The sequence below is a fragment of the Xiphophorus couchianus genome, chromosome 7, assembly GCF_001444195.1.
Source record: "Xiphophorus couchianus chromosome 7, X_couchianus-1.0, whole genome shotgun sequence".
Lineage (NCBI taxonomy): Eukaryota > Metazoa > Chordata > Actinopteri > Cyprinodontiformes > Poeciliidae > Xiphophorus > Xiphophorus couchianus.
This window is the reverse complement of record NC_040234.1, coordinates 32,412,906-32,436,664: the sequence shown is the minus strand read 5'-3', so window position 1 is coordinate 32,436,664 and position 23,759 is coordinate 32,412,906. Positions and strand designations below refer to the sequence as shown.

The window sequence follows — 23,759 nt, the reverse complement described above, 5'->3', positions numbered from 1 at the left end:
AGCTGCGTGGTAATGCACTTTAGAGGCTTGTGTGATGTAAAAACAAGAGCTTTGCTTTGCACAGTCTGCAATGGAGACACTACTGTCCCCACAACTTCCTGTAGTGCACTGGTTACTAAAAAAATGACATTTATGTGGCTGTAGACAATGTATCAACAAACTACATTTCATTTTGAGAATTTTTAGTACTCAATGAATCACTGCAGCCTTACCCTCAGTAATACAGTCTGTTGTTTAACATCATCATCTCAGATATCAGGTAAACGTTAAACTGATAAACTGTCATTTAAACCAGTCTCTCATCTCAGCGGTAACAGTTTTTTATACCGGCTTACTCCACTTAGAGCTCCTGCCTGAGACATTATGAAGTAGCTGTAATATTTCGTACAGAATCAGCGACTGAAACAGAACCAGGAGAAATCTGCTTCGATCTGAGTCGACTGGTTTCACTCTAAACCCTGAGTCACGCCAAGCAGAGCAGAGGGAAATATTCAGGATGAAAAGGCTGTCTGAACAACTATTACATGGCTTCATTGTTCAGACCAACTCATCTGAACTCATGAATTCAGATTAAGTCCATTTTAATGTCTTCATGTCCTTCAGGCCTGTTAATGTCCTCTCATTTAATTTCCGACTGAAACCAGTTTACTTTACTCTGATTATTACCCTCTAACTAACACATCTCCTCCTTATTGTCAATCAGATCATCTTTAAACCAAAATCTTTATGTTGATGTTTGACAAAAACTAATCTGCTTTTGTCAAACATCTGCTTCTCAGGATCCTTTACACTTCCTTTCTGTTTTCCTTTGACTCAACAGAAATCTGTGAAGCTAACACTGCCCTTGCTGAATTTCACCCTGTTTCATCTGATGATATTGTGAATACAGACATGAAACATCAGAAACTGCTATGTGCATAAAACAGGAACGTCTCTTTTAACTAGACTCAGTTAAAATTGTATTAAACTAGAGATTCACAGATTGCTCAGATGATTTAAATAGGTTTTTGTTCAAATTTTAGTTATTAGTTAATAGTTTTAGAAAGTTTTATATGACCAATCTAATATTTTCTTGCATTTTAAAGCATTAAGAATGATAAAAAGTACTGCTACATATTTTATTGTTTGCTATTCATATTTGATTACTACAAATTTGTTTGTATAAATAGTGCTTAGTCCTAAATCTCTAACTGGTTAATTTCTCTCAATTTTAATTAGTTAAACTGTTCAAATTTTGGACACAAACTCAATTGAGAAACTGTACTTAGAAACGACCTGTACAGACAGAAGATACTCAGCTAGAAATATTTATCAAAGAACATTGGGTAAAACTTTCAGTAACCAAAAGGATGCATACCCTAAAACTGACTTGCCTGCAGCATAACGATGAATTTTTTTTTTTATTCCATTTGTTAAATTCTGGAAAACCATGCGTAATTTTCCTTTGACATTAAATTCATAACTTTGTTTTAGGCCTGTCACACCAAATCATAAAAAAACACATGTTTGGGACTTTAGCTTGATAAAAAGTCAAATGCAGTGCCGATACTTTTGCAAAGATCTGTAATGCACCTAAAACTTCATGTCGTTTTATCCAGGCAGCAGGAATGTGGACAGCATTCCCAGAACCTCTCCATCACTTCTGCATCCAAACAGGTTGGAGTCCCAACTCACTGTTCTGCCTCATGGTAAGATAATATTTCACAGTTTTATCGTCAGATTTTTTAAGTTAAAGTATAAGTCAGGTGAACTTTTTAAGCCTCAAAATCTGCTAAATGTCAGGTTGTTTTAGCGAGATTTACAGTTATATCCTCAAAAATTAACCTGACAGCTCTGCAGGGGCCGTCTACTTCCTGGAAGAGTTACATTAGCTCCGTTAGCCGAACTGAACCCTCACTCTGGTTCCCGTTCGGAACCAGCATCCCGGGCACAAATAATCTCAGACCGGCTGAGTCCCTGACTCCAACAAAGAAGGACGAGGATACAAACAAACACATGTTTGATTCCATCTGAACACTCACCTCTGACTGCTGCATCTGACGCTCGGTTCACGCTGCACGCTAGTTCTGACGTCATCACGTCGATAGAAATGGGTAAGTTTGGTAGGAATCGTTGTTTTCCCCCTTCTGTTGTTGGGGCCTGCCTTGTTTCCTAATTAGGAATTGATTTAAAGCAAAACATAAAAAAATAAAGGCTAAATAATTTGTGATGTAATGTAGTAAATTATCCGATATTTAAGCTGAAACCGCTTTTACTACCTTCAGTTGATTTTTTAATTAACTTTAAGAATTTACAGTTCTGAGCTTTTAACATAACATTTTTTTAATTTTAGCATATTTGTGTCTTTGTTTGGTTTTTATATAAACCAAATTGTGTGTTTGATAAAGTGATGACAACACAATATTATATAAATTATGTATTGCAGTGGTGTTCAAATTTTGTTTACATAATAAGACAAAAATACTCAGTAGAAATAAAACTAAAACTTATTAAAAAATAAAGACATAACTTTTTTTTAGCTTTTCAGTAATAAATGATGCATGCAGTACTCAACTCAATTATTTTAGATAAATAAAGCAGTCAGATTTGGTAGATTTGGTGACACCTTCAAATCATGTGTAAATCATTATATATTAAAAACTTTAAAGGAGTTTATTCCTTTGTATTTTTGACTGCTGTTTTATGACAACTGTGTGGATGTTTTTCACACCCTTTACCTTTTTCTTAATAAAAATGGTATTCTCTGACCTTTCAGCAGAAAAGTGCTTCATGGAACGAAACAGAAAAGCACAGCTTCTGTTTGAGGAGTAGATTTAGCTTCGTATTTCCCCGGATCTTAATCCAATAAAGAATCTGTGGGGCAAACAAGTGGAATCCCATCACACAATTTACAAGATTTAAGAATCCACTGCTAACCATTTTAGTGTTAGATACCAAAACACCTTCAATTATCCAGAGGAGCTCATGCCATCATGGGTCAGGGCTGTTCTGGTGGAAAAGGTGGGACCAAACACTAATATGTGGAGGCTAAAAACATCATCACCGTTTTCATTAGGGTGACATTGAATTAAACAGACGTGATACAAGAAGAATAACACAGCTTTATTAAAATTTATTTTGGCTACATTTTGGCTACAACATGAAAAATTAAAAATTAAAACCATAATACTTCAGACATTTCAGAACTTCCTTCATAATCAGTTCTTCATCCTCTCTTCAGAGGTATGAATAAAGTGGATTTTTATTAATACAGTGCTTGCACAATAATTGTTGTATCAAAAGTTCCCCAAATTTAGATTTTTTTTTTCAGTAGTTTCAAATAATAAAACATGAAGAAAACAAAGATACGACCTGATCAACATTTAAGTCCCAATATTTGATGACAGAACCATTTTACTAAAATATATTTCTGTGAGGAACCCCAATACTGTACACTACAGTAGGAAATAAATAAAGACAGCAATATAAAAGGACACACATAAATAAAATGGAAAATTCTCAAATAAAAATTGAATTTTTTGTTGGTAAATCAAAAAGTAATACTGTCAAAAGTACTGTCATGAAAAAAAACAATAGAAATTGCACCAACAGTTGTAAACTACAGAATGGCATCTATCTACGGTAATACTGACAGGATGAGAGGACAGGTGTGTCACTGCACAGGGATGGCACTTCTTAGAAACAGACAGGTGAAAGGTTTGCATATAAGGCTTTCTCTGGAGAAAAAGGCTCCGTCCTCTTTTTCCAGCCGAGCCCTTTATTTTCCTACCCCTGCCTCTCCGATTTAAGACTGAAAAATCACACAGGTTTAATTATTCCTTCATAGAAAAAAAACAACTCAGGAGGCCTGGAGTTATGTGGTTAGATGGCAAAAATAATAAAGTCGGATAAAAAATATATAAAAAAAAGTCACATTAAAAGGAGACAGAATAACAACATTAACACTGACAGAACGTGACCGAGTGTTCCAGGCTTCCCAATTTAATTTTTCAATATTTTTTCATTATTTTGTAGTGATTCAGGGAGCCAAGTGCAATTTCCTGAAGTGGTTTTATCGAACACAACAACAGAGGTTAGGAACATCAGAGCACCACACAGCTTTCAGGCCTTTATAATACTGTACATTAACAAGCGCTTCACTTAGTTTATTAGAATAATTATTATTATTTATTTTTATTTTCTTCTTATTTTGCATAACATGGATTTTAAACCAGTTGGTCCTGCTTCATGATTCAGGTCATTGGTCCTCCTGCACACCTGAAGGTTAGGGTTGGTTTACTTTATAAAGGGTTAAAATTTACTGATCAAAAACTTGGTTCTCTCTTATTCAGGCTAAAATGGACACTTCTTTCATCTGAACACCTCACTCTTCAGCTCAAGATGTTAAACATCTGTAATTTACCAGCTTCAGTCTGTCAGATTTTACAGCTTTTTCCTCCAACAAAACCAGAAATGTAAAGTTCTGGTTCAACTCTGAGGAAAGTAGCTTAATTTGGCAAAAAAAAAAAAAAAGGAGAATTTTGGTGATTGATGGAACAAGCCAAAAAGTAGCTAGCTGAACAGGTAATCAGCTACAAGATAAGCTAACAAGATAGCAGTTAGCTAGCTAACAAGCTAAGAAGTGTCAATCTTAGTTGTTTTCATTCCCCCTTCATGTTTACCCAATTACCAAACTTATCATTACCTAGAGCTAAAATTTATGTTTGGGTACCAAAAGGATCTGTTTTGACACTTCAAGCCGACTATGGGCTACTTTGTAGTCCCACCAAGGAGACATTCATGCTCACTTTGATAGCTCATGAAATCTTAGTGTATTTACATTTATATTTGGAATAAATATAAATGCATTATAAAATATTCATTTATTTTATTATTATTTTGATGAAGGGTCCTAGTCCATCGTATTTTATGAGTTAACTAGGTCAAATGGACCCAAAAGAAATGGAAATTTTGAGGAATACAAATCTTTCAGAAAATATTTCAGAATTAAATTCTATTGTATACAACATGTGAGCATTTTACATGACTATCTATTTAATTCTAAATTGGATAAAAATACCTAATTATCCAACGATATAAAGTAGGATTCCAGAATTCAAACACCAGCGGTTACAATGTTTTTTCTTTTAAGGTTTCAAAACTTAAAACAGGTCGGGGACAAATCTAATTGCAAAAATAAAATAAAGATAAAAGTTAGATTTAGAAAAAAATCTGACTGAATGTGATAAACCAGAGCTCAGAATGTTTTTTTTTTTTGTTGTTGTTGTTAAAAACAACAGAATTAACTCAGTCGTAGCCTTAAAAATCCATACGTTGTCATAAAGGTAACAGGTGTCCCAGGTAAACCACACCCTCATGACATCAGTTTTGACCTTATATGGTAGTTTGATGAATAGCACAAAGCTTAAAACATCCTCCCAACCAATCAGACACTCTATTACCCTTCATCATGAAGCAGAATCTAGATCTCACAAACAAATCTTCATCTTCCCAGTTCTCTTTCCTCCATCAGTCCTCCTGCTCCAACGTTCCGTCTGTCTTCCCTTCTCGTGAACAAGTGTCCATCAGCTGTGCCGAGTCTTTGCCCCCTTCATCCATCATTGAGTCCATCTGGCTCCTGCTGTCACCCTCCTCCTCTCTGTTCCTGAAACTTGCCTCCTGTCCATCTGTCACCTCCTCGTACATCTCATTGTCCACTCCTCCCACTTCCCGTCCTCCTCCCTCTCTTCCGTCCCTTAAGATGGTACCACCGCCGTCCTCTGGCTGTTCCTCGGGATCTGAGTATCCGAGAGGCCCCAACCCTTGCAAATAGGCCCTTCTCATCAGCAACTCGGTGGGCTCCAGACCTCCAGCCAGCCCTCCCACCTTGGCCTCCCTCTCGGCCGCCTCGCGCTCCTCGGCCTCCCTCTTGCAGTAGGAGTAGCGATGGTTCATGTGCTGTGAGTACGAACCGGAATGGGAGAAACGCTTTCCACACTTGTCACACTGGTAGGGTTTCTCCCCTGAGTGCAGGCGTGAGTGCTCGATGAGGTGGTGTTTGTGTTTGAAGGCCTTCTTACAGATCTGACACTGATGTGGACGTTTACCTGGAGACACAGAGGACAGACGGAGAAGACGGTAAGGATAGAGACAGCAAGACGGTAAAGACAGAGACAGCAGCTTTAGGTTAAAGTAACAAAGAAGTAGTTTTTTTTAATGACTATCTGTGAAAGCCATCAGTAACAAAACATTTGCTTATACTAATATCTACAAGCACACTCAATTCACATTTATTAAAGTAACTTAAAAGCTTCATTTACAAAAGTAAAAAAGTGATGAAAAACTCAATTTTCTTAGTTAAAAAAGTGAATCTTTATTATTATACACAGTGTTTCTGCAGTCTTCACCAGCTCAAATCAACAACTTCTAAAGGCCGTTATAAGACCATTATGAATGAAATTTAACACATTATATTATGACAAATATACAAAAGAAAACGTACAGAAAACGTAAAGAAAATGTACTAGTGCCAAATGTTTTTGCAGAGAATGCATGTAGTATCATACAGGTTGGCATCAGCAGAGAAGCAAACTTTGTCCAGTCAATTGGCGTTATAATTACACTTATAGATATATGCAAAATAGCCAGCTAGCAGGCAAGGGTTTATGAGTAGCTAGTTAGCGGTAGCCTCGAATCACAGAATGCAATGAAGATGAAACCTTTGCCTGGGAGAAAACTCCCTCAAGAAAAATAAACTATGTGAAATATATACAAAGTTAAAGTCCTGATATGACAAAATTTAATACCTGTGCTAAACATATCTAAGACCAACTTAAATGTTTTTAAAATAATTTAAGACATTATTATAAGTCCTTAATTTTAGATACATGAAATAAAGACTTTAAGATTGCAAGAACATCCTGTATACAGATTCATCACACATCACAGTGATGTGTTTCATTTATTTCAGATGTTTTCAGCTAATGTGAACTCAAAATTCAGTTTCTCATAAAAAACTTGGATATATATAAAAGCAATATAAAAGTGTTTAGTTCAACCATCAATGGTCGGTTGTCCTGCAGGGTTTAGATGAGTTCTTGCTCCAACACAGTTGATTCAAATGACATAGAAACTGCCTCAGTGTGGAAGTCAGTGCTAAAGAGGCCTGCTAAAGATTTAGGTGTGATTAATCAGGGCAACACCTAAAACTTGCAGGACTCTGTCCCTGGAGGGCTGACTTTGGACATGCCATGGCCGTTCATACATATCATTCTGTTCTAAAAAATAATTTTCTATTGGTTTCATGCAGTATTGTCTGAAAAATTTTATCAAAGAAAAAACTTTATCACAGTTTTAACTTCAAACTTAGTTTGGTTATAATTTATTGCCACGACAACTGTGAGATGCCTCGAAATGTCGTCAGGCAGCAAGTAGCTTCGACGACATCACGGCGCCAGATTTAACCTGAGGAGGAGCACAGTCGTCTCACACACACACACACACACACACACGCTCTGCTGGATTTACTACGACTCCGTATGGGCGGAAATTTCTTCCATCTGACTGAGCAGGATGCTTCGTCTGCTGCCAACCGGCAGTCAGAACCTCATCCAATCAGGCATCCCACGCACACATGCACTAAAAGCGCAGCTCCACACACACTTGCACAGCTCTGTAGACACATGCAGGCAGGTTGTTCCTACAAACACACTGGAAACACCTGAAACATCCACCACAGCTAGCATACTGTAACACACACACACACACACACACACGTACATGCACAGTAGTAAATATCAGTGGGTGGCAGCTTTCTGCTCCAGTGTTGGGGAGTCAAATGAAGGATGATGCAATAAAGTGAAAGAGATGAAGGTAGAGCAGGTGTTCAAACACAGACACCAACCGATTGGTCAGTTCTGAAACAGACTCCAGTAGAAAAACCGATTCTAAACAGAAACACTGACATGTCTTAAGTTTTTCAATAAATTTGTTAGACATTGTTTGGTTTCTGAGAAAAGGTTTGTTCTGAACTGATGGTTTACACCAGGGATCTGCAACACTCGACTCTTTGGACCTTCCAGAACGGATCTTAATAACTTTGGGGGGAAAAAAGTGAAAAAAACCAGCTAATGTTTTAAATATTGATATGCAGACAAAACCTTGACATTTACCATGCTAATTGAGATCTGTTAGCATGGTAACAGCTCTCAGCTCTGTCTCTGAGTCTGGGATGGAGCTCTTTAGAGATATTTTGCAATTTCTCTAAACATTGCAAAGTCTAAACTTATTTGGTGAAATGTCCTCTTCCTAGAAGAATGGCAGTTGTCTTATCTTGTTTCCATTGATGAATAACCTTTCTTTCTCAAGAATTATAAATTTTGAGCTGTTAGGAAATGGAATTACAATATATTTATAATCCTTCCCAGATTGACAGATAGCAACGGTTGTTTCTCAAAGGTGATGCCTTTCATTGCTGGCTTGGTGATATCACACACCTGTAGCATCCAGAGAATCAAACTAACAAAAATTACTTGCTCTTATGAAAAAGATTTTGATTATGATTGGTATGATTTGGCGTACCTGACTGCAATTGTCAATCCTGAGAAGCAAGAGTGTGCTTAGATTTTTTTCTTGATAGAAAGCTTGAAAAAGTATCTTTCTGGAATATTAAGCAGTTATATTTAACTCAACCAATCAACAGTCAAACAAACAGATTGAAACAGTTTTCTGTTGAGCTTCAAGCTCCATATTAAAGGAAATAAACAGGAAACATTAATATGCAAAAACTTAAAACAAGCAGAGTTCATACAGGAAACTTCAAACATCCAGAACATCTAACTGAGAAACTGTTTACATAACACTGCTGAATTAAACATGAAGTCTGTGGGTTTAAATATTGGCTGCCTGTTTTTTCTGCTCAGGATTTCTGCATCTGGCCAACATGATGACGGCATGATGCAATGCAGAGAAAGACAGGGAATAAAACAGGTAGGACGGGAATGAATCACCTTCATGAATCCTGCCTTAAAACCTCCCTCAGCTTTAAAAGAAAGTCACCTCCTCGTACTGGGACTCCAGATTATATCCAGAAACAGCTTCCATTTATGAGTTGTACACAGAAAGTTCACCTATGGGCAGAAGTGACCATTACATACCGACTAACAGACTGGAAAAGTAGGTGGAACATTGCTACAAATTGATTTAGATCTTACTTGGCAGACTGTGAATATTTTGAGTCATTTAGCTAATATAAATCTAAACAGAGAAATATTACATGTGGGGTTCCTCATGGCTTCTTTTTTGGAACACTTTAGTTCAACATTCAAATGCTCCGACAGATTATAGAGAACTACTGTCTCTTCCGATATGCTTGCTGATACCATGCAACTTTATATTTTTGTTTTGCCACATGATTACACTTATTAAATGCAGCCATAATATTATGACCAAAGGGTCAGATGAATAAATAAAACGAAGTATTAATATTTTTGGGCAAAAAAACACAAGATTAGTTATCAGAACTCGGCTATTCTCAATAAGGCCTAACCACAAAGCATGCAAGAAACTGTGGTTTGGTTCTGGACCCATACCTGAATTTAAATTTTCAAATAAAGTCTACTACAAAAATCAACTTACTACCATCTTAATCACATTGCTATATTAAACGGCTTCTTGTCAAAACAGGACTGAGAAAAAGTAGTGAATACTTGTAATTAGTCAAAAAGGCACCAACTGGTTGTCCTTAGACAGATTTAATGCATGCAGGTTTGATACAGATCTTATTTACTGGTTCTTTTTTGTGTGAAGCTTAATTGTATCTTGCTGTTTTAATGTATTCTTATTTTTAATGTTATTTTCTTTACCTTATTTATTTTATTTTATTTTATGACTTTGCACTATGAATTACCTTGGTTTTGAATGATGCCATACACATGACTTGCGTTGTCTTGCAGTGTAAACGTAAAACCCCTTTGCTGTAAAAATGAGTCATGTTTTCTAAAGTTATGTTTAATGCGAGGCCTGACAGTAGGTTTACCTTTACCAGTGAAGTTTCATCACAAATTATTTCCAGGGTAAATATAAAAAGCGATTCTCTGTTTTTATTAAGTTATTCCTCTGGATCTTCACTCAGACACAAACAGGAACAAAAGCCAAATTCCCCCTTATACCACAATCTGAAACTCATGCTGCAGAACATGTTTTTTCCAACCAGCTGCTGCAAAGAAGAGAACGTGTTAAAGGCCGCAGCCTGCAGAGAAACAAAACAGATCAGAAGAGCTACGAGTTGGAAGCTAAGTAGGAAACAGAAGTAAAGAGTAGGGAGTGAAACAAAAGTGTGAAGAAATTAGAGATAAAAGGAGAACGGGGGGTTAAAAAGAAATGTCCAAGTGTTATATATACCTGTGTGCTCATATTTGTGTCTTAGGAGGGAACTGGTCTTCTGGAATGTTTTGTCGCACAAGTCACACGCGTACATACCACTTTCAGTCTTCTTAATCTTCTTCCTGGAGAGCAGCGAATCGCTGTCTGTCAGGTCGTCCAGGCCTGACAGATAGTCCGCCGTCCCGTCCAGCAGCTCCCCCTGAGACAGAGACAGAGCTGCAGTCATAATCCCACACCTGTCGACTTCACGCTCCGAGACACCTTCTGCTGCCACCCCCCTCCTGGCTCCATGATCCCAAGTCTGGACAGGGCTTAAAGGCCCAACCTGGGTAAGTCCCTTCATCCAGGAGACTTTTTAAAAACAGGTGGGGGAGGGGAATGAAACGAACAAGGGTGTGCAGAAGATGTTCAAGGTGACTTTTCACAGAACCAAACTGTGGTCAGAAACAGCTCCTCTTAAACAGGTGCTTTCAGCACAAACACTCCTTCAAGGTTGTTTTCTGTCTGCATTTACAACAGAGATTTTCTGACGTAAAGCAGGCGGCCGCTGGATCATACATCAGTCAAAACATTTAGGGTTTCCTCTCTCACAAACTTTTGATTCAATATTTAACAAATTAAAAGCTTACACAACCAACACCATCCAACATTCAACCGGTCAGCACTAACCAATACTTTACATACTCTTTGAATGTCCTCCAGTCTGTGGACACACACCAATAGCTATAAAAACAAAATGTTCCTCCATTATGAAAACTGTCCTCTGGATCTGAACAATGACCTGCTAATGAAATATTGTTAAATACTGTATTGATATTGTTATCAATTCCTTCCACACAATGCTGCCATGACTCAGTGAGCCTCAGCATTTCAATCAAACTAGTACCGGTCCATATCAGATGAGGGCATTAAGGGCAGGGAAAGTTAATTCAACTTGCACATATTGATATCTGATATATAGGTATAATTGATTGTGATTTGATGTATTGTGCAGCTCTAATCTGTTGGAATCTTTTTATGGTTCCTTTAACAATGAAGACAGTTCTTTTTTCACTGTTAGGCACACTGTCTGATTGTGGTTCAAAGAGCTTCTGAGAAGGATCCATTTCCAGTTCTACCTCAGAAAACCTTTCTAAAGGTTTGCTAACTTTGGTGCTTGGTACAAATCCTGAAGAAATGGATTGACATCAAAACTCATAACTAATGGAGTTATCTACCACCTAAAAGGCTTTTTCACTTTAACTGTAAATTGAAGGCCCACAAATATCAGACTAATCTACCAGATCATGTGCTGAAGTGATGAAAGTATCACTTTTTATGTGAAAAAAAAAAATCTGAAAAGAAATTAAAAATACAACTTTTTTGTCTCTTTTTGTCACAGTGCATAACAGGTTTTAAAAACCCATAATTATCTTACAGTCTAATCAAGAAATGTCCCTGCTCATTCACATGATCGATTAGAGACTATCAGTGCCCAAAAAGGTCCTGAACCAGTAGAAGATGCAATGCTGTGGGTAAGGATTAGAACACCTGTCTAACTTTGCAGAAGAGACCCTCAAATATTAGCGCTTGCTCTTTAAGTCTCAGCTCTTTTGAGGCCTTAGCTCTTATGTCCAACAATAATGATTCTCAGGTTTGACCACATAAGCCCAAAACTGATCATAGTGATAGAATATCATAAAAAAAAAAAATCTATATAATAACATAGTTTTACCTGGAAACCTGCTTTCCGTTGGTACTTTCTTCTATGTTGCATTTCTGCAAATGTTGCAGCCCCTGTGGCGTAGGTGTAGGCCATGTGAGGCAGGAAGCTCATGGGGTCAAGACCGGCGTAGGGCCTGAGGCCTGGGATGATGGCCTGAGCAGGACTTATGAAGGTGGGTGGGGGAAAAGCTCCGTGGGGTGGCAAGGAGGTGTACATAGGACCACCAGCAAAGGGATTAATCCCAAAAATCGGGCTGGTGCTTTTCTCCAGCTGATGGATAGAGCTCCCACCACTGTCCGACCCCAAGACCTCCTTCTTGATCTTGACCAGCGCTAGAGATCCAGAACCCTGTTCACGTACCGACACCTCACCGTTGTGCTCGGTAATAAAGCCATTTGGCTTTGGTCGCTTCTGTGCCATGTGTTTGGGCAGTGACAAATCTAGAGGAGTATCCCCATGGGCATCCTCAGACGTGAGGCTGTTTGGAGTGTAAGAGCTACTCTGGGAGTGTTTTGATGAAGTGGAAGATAGGTTTAGAGGTGACGAAGTGTTGCTCCTCAAGGAATCAGCAGGATCTATTGGTTTGTCCCCCTTTGTCTGCCTGTTGGCTGTAAACTGATTGATCTTTGTGAGTCTGTGGGTGGGATCAGTGTTAATAAAGCCATTGTGTAAATCTATAACAGGAAGGGACCCTGGAGACCGACTCAAGCTGCGGTCTGGTCTCCCACGCTCGGGAGTCGGGAACTTTTTCCTCAAACTGTCCATGTGGTTGTTTTGAATTTTCCATTGTGAAAACCAATCTTTTACCAGTTCTTGTGGAAGGCCAACTGCAAGGGAAATCTTGAGCAGTTCTTCAGAGTTGGGGTCAGCATTCATGGCAAAGTAAGCCTTTAACACTGACATGTGGTCCTTGAAAAGGTTGGTGGGACTGTGGGGCCTCTCAGTATGGGACAGTTCATCAGCCCTCGACCCCCTGCAGCCAACAGGACTGCCTTCTGGATGCTGCAGGACTGCTTTGATGTCCTCGTTCATTTTACACAGGTAGCGCTCATGTTGGTGAAGTGGGATGGGTCCAGGGAAGATCTCCTTGCAGTATTGGCAAGAAAATGTTAGGAATTGGTTCTGTCCATCAGAGAACTTTTCTTCACCGCTGAGATCAACTGATTGGTTTGGTTTCTCTTTCTTAACATCCACTTGCATCTTGGAGTCATTGATAAGGTTCTTAGCCTCATTGACCTTCTCCAGTGTGTAGTCAATGATGCTCTTGGTAGGACTGCTGCTGCCAATCACCTGAAAGCTGGCATGTGCCTCCATCTGGGCACCCAACTCCTTCATATAGGCTCTAAGCTTGGACAGCTCCTCTGGATTTCCATCCATCTTCTGCCTGCAAACAGTGTTGTCTACAATCTGGAGAACCTTCTGTACCTCACTTAGGCTGCTCCCGAGAGGTCCAGCATATCCTAGCAGAGAGAGATCAATTCCCATGCCACCCAGGTGTTGAAAGGAGTTTTGTGAGGAGCCCTGGATACCCAGTGGGCTTCCACTACGACCATTTAAGTAGACACCTGGTCCCCCAAACCCATGCTGTGAAGCCATTAGCAGCCGGTAGTCATTAAAGTCCATTGGCTCGGTTTTGATGTCCACCTGACCTTGCTGGTCTTGCAGGCCAAGAAGACGCCCATTCTCTAGTTTTTGCCGGAGGTGAGCCAAGGCGGGGCTTCCAGGTGAGGATGTTGTGGAGTTTGGAGAAGAGCTAGGTTTGCTGTTGTTCCCATTGCGTACTCGTCCATTAAGGGCAACCAGACCGATGCATTTCTTGCTGCTGATGTGGGAACTGTAGGATCCCGAGTGGGAGAAGCGCTTCTTGCAGTTGGAGCATTCATATGGCTTCTCACCTGCAATGCAACACAGGGATTACTTTACTTTCTGTCTATTTCAAAAGACTGAGATTTTTCCAGATGTTTCAAACAGTGAATAGTCTACTCATAACAACCAGGACTGTGTTTCTGACTTAGTTAAGCTCAGTGGTGGAGAAAGTACTCAGTTTCAGTAAGTTCTGTCAAAGTACAGAACATACTCTAGTAAATTTAATTCATTACCACTCGCCTCTGCTTAAAGTACTCAGTGCTTTGAAGTACCCAACTGTCTCAACCTGCCAATCACTGATTAACCAAACCAACAATCCAATTTTTGGTTCAGAATATATGTGCTCTTGATAGAGACCACCAACAATTTAATCTATGGAATGATTTTTGATAAACTGAGCTTTACAACTCGATCAATATGTCACTTTTTTAGGTTGAAATGTTAGAAAATAACATGAATCATGAAGAGTTCAGGAAATTGCTCCTGTTTTTTATTTAACTGACCTCATCTTTTATTTTTCTTTATTTGTATAAAGGAAACAGTTGCAGTTATACTTTTGGTGTACTTCCTAATGACAACAGGATATTGTGTTTTTATTACCAATAGACTGCATTGTCTGGGTTCTTTCTCTGAGTGTGTGTGTCTGGTGTTATGCCAGTGCCCAGGGTGATAAAAGTGTGTGTTTATCTGCTCTTCCACCCCTCTGCTCCACTCACCGCTGTGAATACGGAGATGCTCCTTCAGGTGATGCTTGTACTTGAAGGCTTTTCCACACTCGCTGCACTTGAACTTGCGGTTTGCAGCTCCCTCACTGAGCAGCGGTGGCTGCAGAGAGGAGAAACCGATTAGAAAAGGAGGGAGGAGGAGTGGGAGTGGAGCAGAGAGGATAGAGACAGATTCTCCTGGAAGTCTGAGTGCAAAGAGGCATTCTGAGAAACAGCGTGGGCTGACTCTGTTCACATGCTGCAGTTTCTGGTTGAGGTGCATTCCCAACATTTCAAATGCAAATACACTGATAAACAAAAACAAAGCGTAATGGGGGGTGTCCTCCCCCCACAGCAGAGTGGGAGCTCACGTCTTTTCATTTTACATGAAACGCAAACCTGAACAGTCATTTCCTTTATTCAGCCGATAAAGCTCCTCTATCATCTGGTTGCTCTGACGCTGCTTAACCACAAGTTTAACCAGAGAAAAGACATGATGATCAGGTTACACGCCATTTGGACACATTAATGACATTATTATTAGAGTTCCTCCATTCTGATTCCCTGGTAAGCTTTCTGCAGGACAGATGGAAGGACTGAAGGAGAAAACTTTTCATGACATCAGGGATGGAAGTTAATATGGAAATTGTTTTCCTTCAGCTACTCAAGGAGATGAAACCACATCCATCCATCCATCCATCCTCCTTTCCTTCCTTCCTTCTTTCCATGGAAAGGTCAGAAGTCTTGATAAGGTGTCTCATTGTCTGTTGTGTTTCATGTTTGTGATCAAACAGACATGAAAGCGAAGGATTTATGTCTCAGATGTTTTAGAGATCCAACTTGAGCGTTTCTGTGTTGAAACTTGAACTGATCTGAGTTCAGCCTCTGGTCTCAGGGAGTCCTCAGATAAACACTGAGAGGATTAGGATTCTCCAGCCCAGCAGGGAAAAGACCATCTGGTCCCAGTTCAGTCTGCGAGGAGGTCTGAGGAACCGGAGGATCCTGACAGCCGACTGCCTGGATAAGGTAATCCCATTACGATCGTGGTGTAATTGGAAAATGGAATGACTTCCAGCTTAGTTACTGACTCTAATGAGACTCCTGGATGTAAGGAGCAGAGAGCAGGCGTTCGCAGGAAGCGTTTAACACGGCCTCATCATTAGATTAGAGCGCGAAGCAATGAGCTGCGTCTAAAGGCTGCACGCCCAAACACAGCTGCTGCCGCAGGACGAGGCTCCGCCCACACAGGATGCATCTGCAGTGGCTGGGCGGGGCTTCAACTATCACCATCTATCTATCTATCTATCTATCTATCTATCTATCTATCTATCTATCTATCTATCTATCTATCCTTCCATTCTTCCCTCCATCCCTTCCTTCACCCGTCCTGTACAGGTGTGTATTCTCACCTGGTCCACAGTGGGTTTGTGTGTGGTCATGTGCCGCTCCAGCTGGGCTCTCTGGTTGAACGTTTCTGCACACAGCAGGCAGGTGAAGGTCTCCTCTGTGTTCTCATGTCGATACTTGATGTGCTCCTTCAAAGACGTCAGCCGCTTGTAGCCGCGCTCGCAGTACGGACAGGTGAGCAGCTGTGCGAAGTCGTCTGTGGCACTGGAAGGCAGATCTGCAGGGGGAGGTGAAAGGTCACATCATGAGTAATGTGTTGTTTTTGAGTAGTCATATTTTTAAGTTATTGGTTATGATCTTTTTGCTGTGACCATCAACTCACCATGTTCGCTCTCATCCTGACCGCCGGCCTCGGGCGTGCTCAGGCGCGTCACCTCCTCCGGGGCTTCTGGGTAAATGATGGCGGTGTCACTACGCTGCAGGTACTCAGCGATGGTTGCCTGGTGACCATCGTCATCCTCCAGCTTACGTTTCAGGAAGAACTCATCCAGCCCGGAGATGCCGTCCAGTCGCCTCCCTGTCAGAAAGTAGACGGAGAAAAGATGATCATCGGCATAAAAAGACACTTTCTGCCCTGACTCTTGTCTCACAGGTATACAAATCAACAGACACCTTGCAAGTCTTTCTAACTGACTAAATATTTACCAAAATTAGTGGAAATCTTCCTGTCAGATACAGTTTGACCACAAATGCAAATAGTGTTAAAGAACGGAGGCATGTTTTACTTATAATGTACTATTATGTTTGTAACAATTTAAAAACAGCTCATTCATATTTAAATAGAGGTAAGGTTTCTCAATTTTTATTGTAGTTCATTTCTGAGAATCAGATGAAAAGGTTGTGTTTAAAAATCAAATATTTTTGTAAAAAAGTGTGATTTTGGGTGTATCTGTTGTTTCACTTCATTGTATTGTTATTGATCAGAATATTGACTATTGATCTCACCTGCACCGTCTTCCACCGCCTGCAGAGAGGCCTCAGGTCCCAGAGCATCGTACTCGCTGCTGCGATCATCTAAAGGAACAAAAGACAAGCATGTTTTCTATTCCTTCTAATTCTTTAGAACTGGTTCTAAACTGGTTCTTCACTGGTTTTTATACTCCTTGTTTCTTCCTCCAACTGGTTACTTTCTTGATTTTAAAACTGGTTCTGGTTCTTTTCTTTGTTCTCTTCCTAGTATTTTCTCCTGGTTCTAATCATATATTATAGTTATATATATGGCGTTCCCGTTCTCCTCCTGGTTCTCCTCATAAATTTCCTCTTGGTTCTCCATTTTGTTTTTGTTTGTCTTAATTATCCTTCTGTTTTGTTCCCCATGTTGTCCAAGATCTTCTGCTCTTCTCTCCCTATTTCTTTGCCAGCTCTCGATATTTTTTCTCCCACTAGTGTATCTTCATTCCGCCAATGGAACTAATACTTTTTAAATATATCAACATTAAGTAATTATTTACTTAAAACAAGCCAGTATCCCATCTCCACTCCTGGTTCATACCGTTATTCTCCTCCTTTCAGACTCAGTAAACTAAGAATTGGTTTTTGCAGCTTATCTGTGTTCAGAGGAACCTAATTGATCAAAAATTCTCAACCAGAACAGTTCCAAGACATGTACGTTGATAGACAGATGATAACTATCTTCTTTCTGCTATCTGAAGCTTATTGCAGCATCTTTTATGTGCTGGAGAAGAACAAACAGCATTTTGGTGCTGATCCGATCAGAGACTCACCGATACATTCGTCCTCCCCCTGGTGCTCCGAGTCGTCCGGCTCCCGGTTGGACAGCAGGGCGTGGCCGACCCTGGGCGACGCCTCCAGGGCAGGGACAGCAACTGGACTGCCCGCCTCTTCATCATCTCCTGCTCCTCCGGTGAAGCTGCTGTCATCACGGAGCAGCGTCTGGTCGTCCTCATCTGTCTCTGAGGTTGTATCCAGAACACTGTCATAGTTCAGAACTGAAACACAGAGATGGAGGAGGAGATAAGACAGCTGGTAAAACATCTGGAACCAGCTTTTCTTCTGGATTTCCATCCAGAAAAGTCAAGTGAAATTCAATCTTTGATGAGATTCCTGAATGAACGACATTGATTAATCTCTCCTCTCGATTTCTGTCAATGAGCTCGTTAAAGTCTGTCTGCAGTAAATATACATATAAACTTGGAGAAAATGGACTTAGAAAAAAAAATCACCATACGATTCCATCTGAGAGCTGTGTGATTGATTGACTGATTTGATTGTCTTGTTATGTAAAATAGTTTAATCTCTTCTCCATTGAATAAACAGCAGAAGCCTCTTTTGATTCCATTATGACTTATTTTTAGAGCTGAACCGATTAATCAGGATTAATCATGTTGAATCAGTAATTGAAATAATTTTCAACTAATTCATTAATCAATTAATTGTTCCGCGCATACAGACTAAAAAAAAAGTCAGATGCTGAAAGAACAACAGACTCAGAGCAGTAATTAAACCAAAACTTAAAAAAATATATATTCCTTTTGCATTTAAGAGAAATAAAAACTTTGTCTGTGAATATGTTTGAGCCAAAACGCTATAAAAAATCTATTAAGCACGATTTGGGATTCAATTATTAATAGATTAAATAGTCAATAGGTTACCGCTACACCGTATTGATGTTAAGTCCAGCAACAACAGCTGAGCTTCTCACATGTTGATGTTAGAAATAATTTTTTAGCTGCAGATGCAACCATTACCACAGATGATCATGCGTTCACTAACGAAATGGTGTTATTGTATTTTAGACAACAAAATGTTTATGCTCTTAATTAAAGAAGGAATTTATTTATTTGCATCTTTTAATGAATTTTTAATATTGTATAGAAAAGCATCACTGAAAGCACATGCCAATTTTTTTATCCGATTAATCGATTAATCGTCAGAATAATAAATTAATCGATAACTATAATTGTTAGCTGCAGCTCTACTTATTTTAGTGTGATGTTTGTCAGCTGTGTCGGCTGTAGACTTGAACTGGGTTGAACCTGACTGAGGTGAATTGTGTGTGGAGGGGTGAGGGTTGGGGTGTGTGTGTTGGTGTGTTGGTTGGGGGGTGGGGAGGTTGCATGACATCATGGGAACAGCCTGCAGACGGGAGTCCAGCCACAGAAACAGCCTCAGATTTTCAGGCTCGTTCAGCGAACACAGATTGTTGGAGCGCCTCTGGTGCATCTTATCACACTTCCTGCTGCAGATTTGATCTCCCACAGGAGGCAGCAGACCCCCCCACCCACCACCCCCACCCCCACCCCCAACGAACCCCCGACCCTCTCAGCTACACGGAGATTAGTCTGTTCATAATATGATCTTTGTCTGCAGCCGCTGCAGCTCTCGCCTCCCGGACAACTGCGCAACAGGTGCAAATTAAAAAGGGAGCCACGGTGGGCTGGGCGCAAATCTGCTGACCTGGGCTGAATACCAAGAGAGGGGGAGTGGGGGTCAGCGAAGGGAGTGGGGGGAAGGGGGGGCGTGGGACAGGCCGGGCTTTAATAAGAGGTGTGACTGCTTCAGACGGGTAAAGCCCTCTGTGATCAAACATAGAGAGATGGAGCGCTCGCTGTGTGGTCCAAGGTATACGTGGGGGTCTAATGTGACCCCCCCCCCACACACACACACACCCCATAGGGCCAACACACTCCCAAACCACCCCCTCTATTATTCTATTATTTCTTTCTTTCCTGACTGAAAGAATGTGAGCTGCAGCTGAAATATTCAGCTGTTCCAAAGCAGGATGCTGATTTATCCAGCTTGATCAATAACCAGTAACCAGGATCAATAATCATTAGGTCTTAACGTACTGATGGTATCAGGTAGTGTCTCTAACCGGCTAATTTTCATTTTTTCTGATCAGAGAACTCAGCCAACTTTCAACTTTTGCCTTAATGTGAAGGAATTATGTGTTTTTCAAACACAGTATGCTGTGACTTGGGTACATGAAGCCTTAAGGGTCTCTTTCCATTCAGTGGTGCCCAGAAAACTAAGCCCTAAAGAACCTCACCCTTTTTCTAAGCCACCCTACTACTGAAGTTTATTTCAGAGGGTTGTATTCAAGATATCCGATATAGCGTTGGAACATGGCTTGATGGGTAGATTGAGGCCTGCAGATGAGGACCAAATCTGTCTATGCATCTACTGCTCTGTCCTTCCATCAACCACACACTAAGATACTTTAACTTCTCCACTTCAGACAGAGAATTGCCTCATACCTGAAGGGATGCTGATGGCTCAGCAAACCCTATTGGAGCTTGGATGGCTCATCTCCAAACGGCAGCAGGCGAACACCTTCACATGGACCCACCACATGTGAATTTTGGCTCATGAGTTGTCAAAGCTGATACTTATTGATCCAGATGCCTTCTTTTGGACCCCCAATAAGTCAAATAACCAGGATCAATCAGTGGCATAAAGGCTTGCATTAAAACTCCAGACTCTGATTGGTCAAGAGCTGCTGACCTCCCAGCAAACTGCATTCAAAGTGCTGTCTGTCGTATAGGTCACATGATTCGCTGCCACCCCACATCAGTTCCAGCAAACCTGTGGCTGCAACCCAACAACGTTTCAGAGTGAAAGGTCTCCACCGGAGAGCATCTCTGTTTCATCAGAGTGAGGCATCGCTGGAGGAGAACATCTCTGTCAGCTGTCTTTGTGTTGAGCAGAGAGCCGAGGACAAAGCTGAGACTCCTCCTTCTCCTCCTCCAGCTTCCCACACAGACACATTAATCTTCCTCCTCCTCCGACACGTTCTCTGTTGTCACAATCGTCTCCAGCTGTTTCTGAGAGGAAACTCCTCAGAGGCGGCACAAACACACACACAACTGGAATCTGAAAAGCTCAAACAGCAAACGCAAACAAATATGGAACACGCAGCTCTGAAAACAACAGCAGCAACACGACAGAAAAACAAGCCACACTGAAAACAGTGTGTCCTCTTCATGGCTCTGTAGGACATGTGACCTGGTTGGCGATTAATGACTCAACATCACGTTGAGCTCGAACCTTCAGAAACAGCAGCCCGTCTTCCAGCTGCTGCAACGCTGGTCCAGGTGCTGCGTCCTCCTCCATCCGCTCGCTGCCTCACTCTGAGGTGGAGGCTGATGCATCCTCCTCCTCCTCCTCATCATCAGCTGATCACCTGAGCAGCAGCCCGAGGGAGGAGGGGATGTGGTTCCCATGGATACCAGGTTGCTACCTGGAACTCAATGTTTGCATTTCATCCAGTTATCCTGAATCCTCTGCAATATTTTATTGTGATTTTGACCAAATATTCTCCAGGCAGTCTTAAAGTCTTTTAACTTTGTGCAGCCACTCCGTCCCTGGAAGGTGTTAAATAGAAAAAAACGATTTACAATTTATTGTAGCATCACTGCACCTGCTGCTGCTTCCTCTGAACAGGTGTGCTGTTGTGTTGTGTCCGTGGAGTTCGCTGAATGTGGGGAGTTTCTGCATTGAGCCGCTGATTGTGTTCGGTTCCTGATTGAATTAAAGTCTCATTTATCTGCAGGGACCTGTGCAACAGGCTGGAAACTGAGGCGAGGAGGGGGCCACAGCCCAACATCATCATCGTCACCCCCACAAATCAGCCGTCCTCCTCCTGAGGCCCGCCTCCACACATGGTACGACTCCCATGTTTATGGGCCCCACTCGCCACCATCAACCGTAACGGACTCACAGAAGCAGCAGAGCTGTTCCTGATACACTGTTACTCTGGTACAACATTGATTGCCTGATCTGATTCACGTTTCTCCCTGATGAGCATTATTTTATAAAATATTTCCCTCTTTATTCTTTCCTGTGCTTCCTCTGATGTTGTCAGGAAGTAGACAGAGCAGTTGTCATGGCGCTCTGAAATAATAAACCAAGATAGTTTGATAGACTTGGTTCGATTAGATGTAACAAATTGTACCATTTGTTACATTTTCAGCTGGTGCAGTTTGCTTTCACACTGCAGTGTGTCAAACAAACCAAACCATTCAAAAAACTTGTTTATCCCTCGTCTGTGGTGGCACTGCACCAAGAACTACTGAAGAGAAAGACGCAAAAACCTCTGAAGAACACCCTGAGCTCAACTTGCTTCTTCACAACATGTAAACAACAATGGAGCGGCATCAGACTTTTGCAGCTGTAGGATTTCACTCTGGTCTGGTAAACGACCACAAGCTATTTCTTTCACTAGCACTAGATATGAGTGTTTGTTTTGATTGTTTTTACCCAGAATTCCTGCAACCCTAATCCTTCTTGTTTTTGCATAAGCATTCGAACGCACCAGAGTTCACGTCAACCGAACCAAGACCTAGGTTTTTAGGCTGATCAGAGTTCACTTTTTTGGTTGATATCAGAGTTTGATTGCACATTCACACCTTCCCAAGTGAATCGGACTTTCTAGGCAAACGAAATAGAGTTAGATTAAAGCGGACCAAACAGGTCTGGTGTGAATGAACCCCAAGCCTCTCTGCAAAAAGTTACTGCAGAACCAAACCGAGGACACTAACTGTTTGTGAATCATTTCAAGCCTCCAGCTGTACACAGAATTGCAAACGTGCTCAGGAACAACAGACTTCCAACCTCAGAGCTTACCATTGCGAGAATTAAAGAGGAGAAGAGTGATGAAGAGGAGCTGGAACCGACAGCTGCTCATTTCTAAGGTATGTGCTGCCTCTAAGAATGGAGCAAAATCCCTCAAAGACAGCGCTGACGGGGGAGCAGGGAGAGATGGGGGAGGCACCAAAGGCAGAGATGTTCTGCTGGAGAATTGCTGTGTAATTACAGTTACCACAACCCCACTTTCCCATGAGGCCGAGCGCTCCAAGACGAAACCGGGGAATCTGTAATTCTGCCTGCGGGGTGGAGGGATGAAGGAGGAAGAAGTCTGTGTTCCCTAAATGTGACAAGAGGTGAAACAGAGGCATCTTCCTCAATCATCTCCAAACAGCTCTGGCAACGCGGCCCGCCGAGTCTGACCTCACTGGACATTAAGTTTACATTCAGTGACATCATACTAAAATCTAGGGCTGTAAAATGATTATTTTAGTAGGTGATGATTCTGGCGATTAATTAGTTACCCTAGCGATTAATAAATTATTCAGATAAAAGAATTGTCCAATTCTACATTTAATCACTTCAGTCTTTTTAATGCAATATTAAAAATGCATTGGAAGATGCAAGTAAGTAAGTAAATAATTAAATCTCTTGTTAAATAAGAAAACAAACATTTTATTTTCTAAAATGCAATAACCTCGCATTTCTTTAGTGAGCGCTTGATCATTTGTAACAAACGATGCATATGCAGCTAAAATCATTCTTCTAACGTGGGTACAAAACACTTGCAGGCAGAGATTTTCTTTTATCTTAAATGCAAAACGTATATATTTGTAGTACAGTTTTGGCTCAAATATTGTTCTGAGGATGTCATTTCTTCAGCAAATGGCCTCAGTTAACAATCAGTTATTAAATTTGTTGATGATTCTTTTAGTAATCGATTCATCACAATTAATCAAATTAATCATTTCAGCCCTATTAAAAATATCAGCTTTAAATCCAGCAATGTCACAGTTTTTAATGGAGCCCTGTAAACTTTTACATGCAGTGGAAATATGTTTGCAGTGACATCATATTTACATGCAGTGATGCTAGATTTACAGAAAGTGATATCATGTTTCACATGCATCACATATTACAATTACTCTTAGTAAAACAAAATTAACATG

The 23,759-nt window shown here is 40.7% G+C and overlaps 2 protein-coding genes across 6 annotated transcripts in view; both read right to left on the bottom strand.

Moving 5' to 3' along the window:
- gtdc1 (glycosyltransferase-like domain containing 1) overlaps nucleotides 1-2,084 on the bottom strand; it is a 32,785-nt gene extending 30,701 nt beyond the window's left edge. For both annotated transcript variants that reach the window (XM_028024125.1, XM_028024126.1), the window contains exon 1: nucleotides 2,022-2,084. In XM_028024125.1, coding sequence (XP_027879926.1) covers nucleotides 2,022-2,036 — 15 coding nt within the window. In that variant the 5' untranslated portion in view covers nucleotides 2,037-2,084. The remainder of the gene's footprint in view (nucleotides 1-2,021) is intronic.
- Nucleotides 2,085-3,081: 997 nt separating this feature from the next.
- Nucleotides 3,082-23,759, bottom strand: part of zeb2a (zinc finger E-box binding homeobox 2a) — a 44,633-nt gene continuing 23,955 nt past the window's right edge. For 2 of the 4 annotated variants that reach the window (XM_028023119.1, XM_028023120.1), the window contains exons 3-10: nucleotides 17,769-17,993; nucleotides 16,990-17,058; nucleotides 16,367-16,561; nucleotides 16,047-16,261; nucleotides 14,650-14,758; nucleotides 12,077-13,962; nucleotides 10,381-10,561; nucleotides 3,082-6,086 (exon numbers count right to left, since the gene is read on the bottom strand). In XM_028023119.1, the coding sequence (XP_027878920.1) occupies nucleotides 5,509-6,086; nucleotides 10,381-10,561; nucleotides 12,077-13,962; nucleotides 14,650-14,758; nucleotides 16,047-16,261; nucleotides 16,367-16,561; nucleotides 16,990-17,058; nucleotides 17,769-17,993 (3,458 nt within the window). In that variant the 3' untranslated portion in view covers nucleotides 3,082-5,508. Of the gene's footprint in view, nucleotides 6,087-9,158; nucleotides 10,272-10,380; nucleotides 10,562-12,076; nucleotides 13,963-14,649; nucleotides 14,759-16,046; nucleotides 16,262-16,366; nucleotides 16,562-16,989; nucleotides 17,059-17,768; nucleotides 17,994-23,759 lie in introns of those variants that run through there. The other 2 variants (XM_028023121.1, XM_028023122.1) reach the window with 2 other exon arrangements.